Consider the following 12,073-nt stretch of genomic DNA (forward strand, 5'->3'; position numbering starts at 1 on the left):
ACCTTTAATGCAGTAAAAGGATGTGCAGCCGACTTTACGTTACCACTCGTATATCCTCTATTATATTCGTGCATCTAATTACCGAAGCACGTGATGACCAGTGCGGTGAATGTCTTCCAGCTCTGCTGAGATGTAGGTTATTATTATTATTGGGGGTACAGGTAAGAAGTCAAAGCCTGTAAAAACCTGATCAATTGTATAAACGAAATTATACTTTACAACATAGCTATAGAAAGGTTGTGTGACAGCTAGGGAAGTTACAAAAGTCAGTGTATGTATGAAGCAATATCTTAAAATCAACTCTTTTAAAGTGCTAAAATTGCTTCAGAATGTGGTTTACAAACACTAAAATTTCAAAATTTTCCTTGGGGGGGATGCCCCCAGACCCCCCTAGAGAGGCATGCTTTGCACACTCATCACAATCCCTGAATCATTACCTGGCTTGTTGCCTGACCAGCCACTAAGAGCTTCCACCGGCCCTGCATCATTAGAAAAAATTATTTTCAGTAATAGCCATATATTTTAGGAGTCAGTCTGAACCTTTACATCAAAATTTTGACTGTTCTATATCAGGTATTGTTAATCCTTTAGTTGGGAAGCTGGCTGAATTCTCATTAGTTGGATGATTATAAAATACATCAGCCCGTCTGAATTCCTTCACAAAAACAATGATAATGATATGTAGGTCCTAAGCCAATATAGAACACAAGTAAGTCTGTCCAGATTTTTTGTTTCAAAGAGTGAATCTTTAGAAAGTTAGCTGTACAAACTCCAATGTTCACTGAAAGTTATTCCAAATGTGCAAGTGTAATTTCTATCTCAGTTACAAGTATCATTCACATAAGGTACCTTCATTGGGAAATCAGCTTCCAACTTTTAATGTCCAATATTATTTCATCTTTTGAATAACATCTCAGGTAATAGCTTATTCCATGATAGTCATAAAACAAGACATTTCATAAAGCATTTTGGGTAATAAATTGTCATAAAACATTGCAAGAACAACTAAATCCACAAGGTCAGAAATTTCAACAGTGACCTTCAACGCTTCCTTTTTAGTAGGAAGTATGTTATCACCTCCAAACATCTGGCAAATATCACCTGTTTGATCTTGAAAGCCTACCTATAGACTTGGTAGAAGATTTAGAAACTCGATAGAATTAAAGATCTTCTCTCTAAAATCCCTGCTTCTTTCCTTGATCCAATATACGCAAGCAATTATATAGCCGATCAGATAATGGATGTAACACTAGCTAACTCTGACCATAGCTTACTTGATATACATATCCTTTATTTTCTTGGATTTCTACATATGATTTAGCAATAGTTGTAACTACAGTTCCACTGTATGCACTGGGTGGGATGTGCCTTTTGTGGTTCCACTTCTGAAATATTTTTATATTGGCATGCCTCTAGAACCCCTGGCTTATGTTCCCTAGCAATAATTATTTACCAACACACCAAGCTATGTAATTCCTTCTCCGTAGACTCCTGTGTTTGTGAATTGTGATTGATCAATTAAGAGTGTGCAATATATTTTCTGAATAGTAACTGTACAATTTATTTCCTTAATCACTGAAAATCCAAGAGTATTAAACATATTTGGCTATAGCTTCAGCTTTCCACTTCTTCATTGCTCCACAGAATGGAAAAGTAATCAAAAAAACTGCTTGAGAAATTTGTGAACATGACAGGCATTCGCTTAACCATTCACATAATCAAGACACACTTTCTCTTACCAACTGCATTAGAAAACACAATAGACAGACTATAACACAGTTGAAAAGATACTTCAGTGTGTAAAGCGGTTTGTTTGAATTAGTAGTGGTGTTGATTTTGCTGACATTTTTACCACCTCTACAGTCACTTATACTATGATAGTGTGTTGTGCAGCACAGTGCAGCTAGTGCAGGTGGGTGACAGACAAGTGTGTATTTTACAGGAACCAAGAAAACACTGTTTTCACGCATCCATATATTTACAGCTATTGCCTGAATGCTAATTAGCCAGTTTTGTTGTGGAAACTCCCTTGGGGTGGGGAACCTCCTGTATCAAATTTTAGCTGAAGTTTCCCAGCCATCACCGAGATATATGCCTTCAACGTTTGTCTTACAGGTGTGCATACTTTCTTTCATCTTCTTCTTTTCACACCACTTAGAAAAATTGCTATGACTTGCACATACTTGAGTTGATTATCTTCAAATTTGGAAGGCAGTAAGAACATAATGCAGCACCTTTACGGTCCAAATTTTGTACACACTAGATAAAGAAAAAAGACGTTATACATGAGTTTTTGAAAAAGTCAAAAGCAATATTTTTGTCATGACCACAGATTAAACCACTTGACAAACAACTTGACAATCAGTCTGTACATGGAGTAGCAATTGTAATGCAAAGCTTTTGCAGTTCGAAAGAAATCACTCTAATAGTCATGGAGTTATAACAAACATGCCAACCATGTGTAATAAGTGCATATATGATCGAGATACTCTAATAGTGCAGTCACCCTATTAAAACATTCAGCAATGCAATACATTAAGTCACTCAATTAGAGTGTTCAAGTCACCAGGTAGAGAGTTCAGCTCCAAACAAACCACCATGCATATAGTTCAGCTACATAACGAGTCACCCTAGAGAATTTAACTAACAACAAGTATAACCCTGTAGAGATACCAACAAGTCACCCTGTAGAATGTTCACTCACAAAAAGTCACCCTGTAGAATTTCAGCTATGAACAAGTCACCCTGCAGAGTTCAGCTACGTATATTACAATAGAGAGAATGAGTCACCGTGTAGAGAGTTCAGCTACAAACAATTCAAGAGTGTTAAGCCAGTATCATTGCAGCCACTTCAACCTTTGATTTCATCACTTTTTCACCATCACCTTTCTGGAGGGCCAAACCCTTTTTCACAGCTTGGCTGTTTTGGTAGGCTGGTTATGAATACAACAGTTGATAGGATTGGTTTACTATTTTCAAAATTACTGTACTCTCGTATGCTTTTTGTATTTGCTAGCAAAATCTTTCTTTTATCCTACAGTATATGTAACCTACATTAGGTGGTGGAAATGGGGGGTAGGGGGCTAGGCTCCCCACTTCGACAATGCTTGCAAGAAAAGATCAAGACACTTTAATAGAGCAGTCAGCTATTCTAATAAAACAGTCACCTTTACATTTCCTCTAAAAACTGTAAGTAACTGGCTATTTAATTAGTAGCTAAACATATAGTAAAAATAGTCTAAAATATGCAGGATCTCTGGGCTTCTAAACTTTACTGGGGACAAGCCCCCAGAATATTACTGTATTTTTGCATGCTTCAAATTGCATTGGGTAAATTTCTTTGTCAAAGTTGCCCCCCATCACTCTTTGGTCTGCTCCACCACCCCTATGACCTATATATTCTGGGAAAACCATCCTTATCGCCAATTTAAAAGTATCAAGAAATGGTGAGTGTAAGTATTAGTTCACCAATGATTGAAGCTACATGTACCAAATTTTCATGTTTTACACCAATTCCTTACCTTCCAGAGCATCTACGGTACTGATACAATCATCTAACTTATCAGGCAATTACCTAGATTATTAAAAGTTGTTTTTGTGCATTGCTTCAATTTACTTGATACATACGACCTATTTATTCAATAAAATATGGCAAGTGAATTTTCCATTTCAGTGGACCTTTAATTTATCCCTACATTTTGAAGAACAGTTTTAGAACATAGAATATACTCACTGTGTGGCCAACAGAAGTAAGTTATATTGCTAACCTGAGTTGGCCAGCTAGGAATGCGTTCACACTGTACCCTACCCTGTTCCAACCCGTGCCAGCCCACCTCTCCTTGTCGTGCCGTGCTGGACTGGTTCGGCATGGCTCAATCGATTCACATTACAATTTGTTTCAAGCCATGCCATGTTTTACCCGGATTAGAAAGTAGTGTGAACGGGGTGTTAGCCAACTTTCTGGGCATTAGAATTGCTTGCAGCACAACCTAGTCTATCATGTGAAACACTACAACATTACCTGTTACTTTCTGCTGTAGTCCAATTGTGACTTAATGCTTCCTTCATTTAAGCTTACTATAAGAATGCACCAGATGGCTAAGACTGTGTGCTGCTTTGCCCCCCCTCCACACACACACACACACACACACACACACACACACACACACACACACACACACACACACACACACACACACACACACACACACACACACACACACACACACACTTTTTGCAGCACTAGCTTGTGCCTGATTCCCCTTCTGCTGACAATGTAATGCCTACCACTGCTAGCTATGTACTAACATGTAGCAGAAAGTTAGCTGTTACCCTCCCCCTCCCCTTTCCCTTCCCATCCCTTCAGGTGTTATAATCAGCTGACAATGATACCTATCCAAAATAGGCATGTAATAATGTGCCAACCAGAGTACAACTGCACCGAGTATACTGAGTTTATATTTATGTATAGTAACAATACTTGCATGTACGTATGTACGTACGTATGTATGTATGTATGTATGTATGTATGTATGTATGTATGTATGTATGTATGTATGTATGTATGTATGTATGTATGTATGTACGTATGTATGTATGTATGTATGTATGTATGTACGTATGTATGTACATATGTATGTATGTATGTATGCATAATTATGCCTTTTCTATTGTCAGTCTAGCATATCTCCTTTTGCCAGAACACAACTGGCTTGTTATTTATGATTATAACCATATCATTCCCAGCTACGTATACGTACAATTATTTAGCACTCATGCATGTGTGTGTCATACTGTGTGTGTACTGAGTTTTTACACTGTGATACAAAAAATAATAAAGGAGATTTAATTCATGAGTATAGGGTAATCACAAGTGGGATAACCAGATACATACAACAAGGTTCACATACTCCCTCTTCCCACAACAGCTCACTTGAGTGAAAGATTCCACTCTCTGTGGTGGTCCCCCTTTCTGTGGCTTGAGTACGAAGAATTTGGTGGAGTGAAAACAATTCCCGACACCACATTTTCCTTATACCCAAGCATCTGTTGTCTCAACTTAAGCCAATTTTACACATTGGCCTCAAGTAGAGTTGGAGATTTATCCAAAAAGACAGTCAAGGCCCTGTACAGATACCAAACCACCCCCACAATCATTAGCTTGTGGGAGAAGAAGAGGACTCAGGGAAATGGAGACTGATAATCAACCAGGCAGAAGAATATCAAGTGAATGACCAACATTAAAGGAGTTTATATTATCTACGTTAATAAATCTACAGTATCATCCTTATCTTTACAAGTCTTACAATATCTTGATTATCGGATATATCTAGATAATCACACAGCTTTATTCCTTACTGATGTGCATGTATGTGATATATACATTACTGACCTGTCACATTCAACACTATGGAACTATTAATGTCACTACCAACAGCAGTACACTCATACTCAGTGTTATCATCCTCCAATGTAACATTAGTGATCACAAGATCAGTAAAAGCATTATATGTAGAGTTGAACACAATCTGATGATCAGTAAAAACATTAGTATCAACAAGTGTTCCATTTCTCCTCCAAATTAGATCCACTGCTGCTCCATTACGTAATATCACACATTGTAGAGTTACATCATTTCCTTGACATGTTATACTAGGACCAGTAACTGGTTGACTGAATGCTGTCATCACCGACAAATGTAAAATAAGCAAACAAGTATAGCACAACATAACACTACTACTGTACATACATTTTAATGGAGACCATACAGTGATCTCAAGCACAACATGGGTACATAATGAGGCTGTTTAAATATGGTTACCAAATTGGCTTCAATTTAAAATGAGTTAATTACCACTGTGTTTTATGTATTTCTATTTTTCAAGGTCAAAACTGACAAATTGAAATTGTGTGAGAAAGTTTCAGTGAGATAGTATAGATAAAGTGTCTTGTTGGCAAATACTTTCTATTGAAAGCTAGAACTTTCATATCCATACAAAAGAATTTTTTAGCCCGAGTTATGTCCAAAATGATCATTTAGTATGGGACATACAGTACTATACATTCCATGTAGGTCACATGATAGGAACATCTAATCCAAAACAGCCAAGCTGTAAAAAAAGAGTGCAGCCCTGAGAAAGGCTATGGTGAAAAAAGATGTGAAATCCAAGGTGGCGGCCAAGAAATGGCTGTGATGGTAGGTTAATGGTAAAAATTTTAATAACGACAATTCAGGTGAATTTTGTGCCAAGACCAAGCGGCACCAAATTCACCTGAATTGTTGTTATTAAAATTTTTACCATTAACCTACCATCACAGCCATTTCTTGGCCGCCAACTTGGATTTCACATCTTTTTTCACCATAGCCTTTCTCAGGGTCGCACTCTTTTTTTACAGCTTGGCTGTTTTGGATAAGATTTCACTTCTTTTTGTATTTGTATACCGCAAAGCCGGCCTATGGCTGGCTTTAGGGCTTTTTAACCTGTCATTTTTTCTATACTACAGGAAGAAGAAAAGATGAAGCAGGATGATTTCTTTGTAGCTGACCTCTCAGCAAGGTGATCCTTCTAGCTGATCTCTCTACCGGATGACTTGCTTGTAGCTGAACTCTCTACAGGGTAACTTGTTTCTAGCTGAACTCTCTACAAGGTAACTTCTTCTAGCTGATCTTTCTACAGGGTGATTTGTTTGTCTCTACAGGGCAATTTGTTTGCAGCTGAACTCTCTACATGGTAGTTTCTTTGTAGCTGAACTCTCTACAATGTAACTTCTTCTAGCTGAACTCTCTACAGGGTAACTTGTTTCTAGCTGAACTCTCTACAGGGTGATTTGTTTGTAGCTGAACTCTCTACAAGGTAACTTCTTCTAGCTGATCTTTCTACAGGGTGATTTGTTTGTCTCTACAGGGAAATTTGTTTGCAGCTGAACTCTCTACATGGTAGTTTCTTTGTAGCTGAACTCTCTACAATGTAACTTCTTCTAGCTGAACTCTCTACAGGGTAACTTGTTTCTAGCTGAACTCTCTACAGGGTGATTTGTTTGTAGCTGAACTCTCTACAAGGTAACTTCTTCTAGCTGATCTTTCTACAGGGTGATTTATTTGTAGCTGAATTCTCTACAGGGCAATTTGTTTGCAGCTGAACTCTCTACATGGTAGTTTCTTTGTAGCTGAACTCTCTACAATGTGACTTCTTCTAGCTGAACTCTCTACAGGGTAACTTGTTTCTAGCTGAACTCTCTACAGGGTGATTTGTTTGTAGCTGAACTCTCTACAAGGTAACTTCTTCTAGATGATCTTTCTACAGGGTGATTTGTTTGTAGCTGAATTCTCTACAGGGCAATTTGTTTGCAGCTGAACTCTCTACATGGTAGTTTCTTTGTGCTGAACTCTCTACAATGTACCTTCTTCTAGCTGAACTCTCTACAGGGTGACTTGTTTGTAGTTGAACCCTCTACAGGGTGATTTGTTTGTAGCTGAACTCTCTACAAGGTAACTTCTTCTAGCTGATCTTTCTACAGGGTAATTTGTTTGTCTCTACAGGGCAATTTGTTTGCAGCTGAACTCTCTACATGGTAGTTTCTTTGTGCTGAACTCTCTACAATGTACCTTCTTCTAGCTGAACTCTCTACAGGGTAACTTGTTTTTAGCTGAACTCTCTACAGGGTGATTTGTTTGTAGCTGAACTCTCTACAAGGTAACTTCTTCTAGATGATCTTTCTACAGGGTGATTTGTTTGTAGTTGAATTCTCTACAGGGCAATTTGTTTGCAGCTGAACTCTCTACATGGTAGTTTCTTTGTAGCTGAACTCTCTACAATGTAACTTCTTCTAGCTGAACTCTCTACAGGGTGACTTGTTTGTAGCTGAATCATCTACAGGGTGATTTGTTTGTAGCTAAACTCTCTACAAGGTAACTTCTTCTAGCTGATCTTTCTACAGGGTGATTTGTTTGTAGCTGAATTCTCTACAGGGCAATTTGTTTGCAGCTGAACTCTCTACATGGTAGCTTCTTTGTAGCTGAACTCTCTAAAATGTAACTTCTTCTAGCTGAACTCTCTACAGGGTAACTTGTTTCTAGCTGAACTCTCTACAGGGTGATTTGTTTGTAGCTGATCATGAACTCTCTACAATGTAACTTCTTCTAGATGATCTTTCTACAGGGTGATTTGTTTGTAGCTGAATTCTCTACAGGGCAATTTGTTTGCAGCTGAACTCTCTACATGGTAGTTTCTTTGTAGCTGAACTCTCTACAATGTAACTTCTTCTAGCTGAACTCTCTACAGTGTGACTTGTTTGTAGCTGAATCCTCTACAGGGTGATTTGTTTGTAGCAAAACTCTCTACAAGGTAACTTCTTCTAGCTGATCTTTCTACAGGGTGGTTTGTTTGTAGCTGAATTCTCTACAGGGCAATTTGTTTGCAGCTGAACTCTCTACATGGTAGTTTCTTTGTAGCTGAACTCTCTACAATGTAACTTCTTCTAGCTGAACTCTCTACAGGGTGACTTGTTTCTAGCTGATCTCTCTACAGGGTGACTTGTTTCTAGCTGAACTCTCTACAGGGTGATTTGTTTCTAGCTGAACTCTTTGCATGATTGTTTCTTTGTAACTGAACTCTCTACAATGTGACTTCTTCTAGCTGATCTCTCTACAGGATGACTTGTTTCTAACTGAACTCTCTATAGTGTGATCTGTTCATAGCGGAACTTTCTACTGGGTGATTTGTTTGCAGCTAAACTCTTTGCATGATTGTTTCTTTGTAACTGAACTCTCTACAAGGTAACTTCTTCTAGCTGATCTCTCTACAGGGCATTTTTTTTTGTAGTTGAATTCTCTACAGGGTGATTTATTTGAGCTGAACTCTCTACATGATGGCTTCTTTGTAGCTGAACTCTCTATTAGGTACCTTCTTCTAGCTGATCTGACTACAGGGTGACTTGTTTGTAGCTGAATTCCCTACAGAATAACTTGCAATGTAATATAACTGTGTAAATTATACATGCAGCTGAATGCTTTATTAGGGTGACTGTTCTATTAGAGTATCTCGATCTCGCATTTGCTACACGTAGTTGCCTTTCGAATCATAACTCAGTGATTTGTACTCCGATTCTTCTGTACTACTGCAAGAACTTTCTATGATGATTATTCCAGCTACATACTGATTTTCAGTTCATTGCTCTAAGCGGTTTGCCTGGTAGACACGAAAACTAATAGTTTTTTTATTCATAAAAATCGATCGCGTAATTTTGACACAGGTTGGGTTTTGTGTCATATCTCCATGGTCTTTATTCTGATTCCTTTCAAACCACAAAAAGGCACTCCTACGATGGTTACTCCATCTACATATCAATTTTCAACTGATTCCTCCAAGGGATTTACCCTGTAGGCGTGACAGACCTTCGACCTTATTTTACGCAAATAATCGGTAATAACTCCGTGAACGTTCATCGGATTCCTACCAAAGTTGGTACGGAGATCCGCCTTAATGAGCCCTTTACGTGTGCCAAATTTCCGCCCAATCCGAGCACGCATTCGTGTTTTATGGCGAATTTTGCCAAGTGTGCGAAATGAAGATGAAGAAGAAAAAAACGAAATTAAAACGAAATTTTGTTCGCCCGTATCTCGGAAATGGCTGGACCGATTTTCTTCAAATGTGGTATGTAGACTCTCCTAACTGGACGGCACGTCTCTAGCAAATTTGGTTCCAATCGGATAAGGGATCACAGAGCTACATAGGTGTGAAAATTGCGTTTTCTTTCTTCCTGTTAATATACTCACGGTGTGGCGCGCCGGCTTCTTGGGCCGCACGACACACTATCGTGCGTCTTGATCACCCATATCAGTGGCAGATCTAGGATTTTTAAAAGGGGTTTCTGAAAGTTGGTATAGCTGAATAAGGCATCTGGTGACATTTTTCAGAAAATTTTGAGATTTTAAAAGCTCTGAGATTGGATTTTAGGCTACTTTTAGTTAGTAATTACAATAAATCCAATGCAAATACTATATAGTTAACTATAGGGTTTGATGGTGACTATAAGCTGTAGCTTTGATTGTTCTATTAGAGGAGTTACTTGACTGCTCTATTAGAGTATCTCGATCACTTTAATACAGTGGGAGATGAAAAGTGAAGTGTTGCTGAGGGTTTAATAGCTATAAATTGTGTTGCAGCTGCATGCAAGCTACTGAAATACAGTGGTATATAGTTGTTTGGATATGACTAATTGTCAGTACAACAATGTTTATGCATTTAGACTTCCACTGAACTAAATTTAAAAGGGGGTTTCTGTCGAAACACCAGAAACCCATCTAGATCCACCACTGCATGTACACACAGAGTAAATTAAAGTTACAAAAAATTATCTAAACCAAACCAGCCAAGCTGCATAATATCACAAGTAATGTCATAATGATGTGATTTGGTATTTTATAAGTTGCATAGCTAATTATAATCCGTCGTTCTAAGGCAAGATAATTAATGTTGATTTCTTGTAGACATCTAAGACATGCAAGTAAGAAGAAAAGGTGTTTGGAATGTACATACAATGCTGACATTGTGAGTGTGTGGTGAATACTGTACCTAGAGACTAGTCTCTGCCCTACACACACACACGCATGCACGCACGCACGCATGCACGCACGCATGCACGCACGCACGCACGCACACACACACACACAAAGAGGGGTGAGGAGTGTTCAGTGCACACTTAAGAGGTGTTCAGAAATCTCTGCTAGCCAGTTTGAAACTACTCTCGTCTACAACTTTTAAAAGTCACATATACAACTCTTAAAAATGGTGTTTAAACTGATACTATTTGCTTAGATTTCTGAATGAAGGCTGTGCAGATACACTTGAACCTAGTTGATCTAGCATTGGGGGAGGGGTATTCAGAATTATAAATAATTATTCTAATTAGCTAAAATAATAGACAATTTTTCAAAATTTACTCTTTTTTTTTTAAATTTTTTTTATACATATTGTGCAAGCTTTGATGGCAAGATAAATATACTCAACCCACAATCAATCTATCTATGCTATAGTTAGGGACCAACCATGAGGATCTTTGTGATTTTAAAATCTGAGGCAAAGCTGAGGGATTTCAAAGCACAAAGATCTGAGTGGGTGATGACTTAAAAAATGGAGGGGTGTGAACATCATCATGTCATATCTTGCACACAATGTATTAGACTGCTATTTATTTTCAAAGTAAACTCCTTTGTGTGCATCAGTAAAAGTGGCTAGTAGCCTTGATCTTACGTAGGGTGACTCTAAGTTTTCATTTGCTTAAAACCCCTCTACATCTCCAAATTGAACAAACAATTGTTCCATAAGTTCCCCCCCTACTCCACAAACGCGTTACACTGTAGCTAGTCATTGATCTGTCAGTTAATTCTTTTCACATCATTTTTGTCTTAGAGCTATGAGAAAAAAGGTTGATCCATCCAGTCATAAAATCTGATAGATTTGGTGTTATGAAATGTTCACCAACATGATCGGTGGTGTGAGAAAAACAACCTATGTCAATCAGATATGGGTAAACAATTTTAAGTGTTTTAACTGCTGTATTGTTAACTGTAGATCATTCCTTCATGTAAGTAAGTAGTTGATCAATGGCTGACAAACACAACAGAGATAAGTTCTCTAGCCAACTCTTCATCATGCGGGCAGTCAGTCACTATTCATTATGAATATTTGATTAATATTTGGGCAACAATTTCCCACCATTTTGCATGTATCCAGTAAAGCTCTAGCTACTGTATCTGTAAGCCAGCAGGAATAGCGTATACTTTTGAGTTGAAAGAAGGCATGTACCTTTACTCAGCATATAAACTCCATATCATTTCTAGCACAGAAATTCCGTGCTAGCCAATTAATATGTGTCAATAATGTTCACACACAAATCACCTTGGCAACACAATGCTTTGTTTGAATTGGAGGGCGATCATCTGATGTAACTATAGCAGTTACATACACTAACTAATTGAAATGATATAGAATCTGTATTAATTTTCACCAGACCCTTACTGTTTTTGCAAAGGGAAAGGTAATGCCAGACTATATATCAAGCTTTTGTATCA

The 12,073-nt window shown here is 38.0% G+C and overlaps 1 protein-coding gene across 1 annotated transcript in view; it reads right to left on the reverse strand.

Moving 5' to 3' along the window:
• Nucleotides 1–12,073, reverse strand: part of LOC136264330 (receptor-type tyrosine-protein phosphatase H-like) — a 49,956-nt gene that overhangs the window by 35,071 nt on the left and 2,812 nt on the right. Inside the window, exon 2 of the mRNA XM_066059047.1 lies at nucleotides 5,393–5,680. Within this exon, the coding sequence (XP_065915119.1) occupies nucleotides 5,393–5,680 (288 nt within the window). The remainder of the gene's footprint in view (nucleotides 1–5,392; nucleotides 5,681–12,073) is intronic.

This window comes from Dysidea avara, chromosome 1 (assembly GCF_963678975.1).
Source record: "Dysidea avara chromosome 1, odDysAvar1.4, whole genome shotgun sequence".
Classification (NCBI taxonomy): Eukaryota; Metazoa; Porifera; class Demospongiae; order Dictyoceratida; family Dysideidae; genus Dysidea; species Dysidea avara.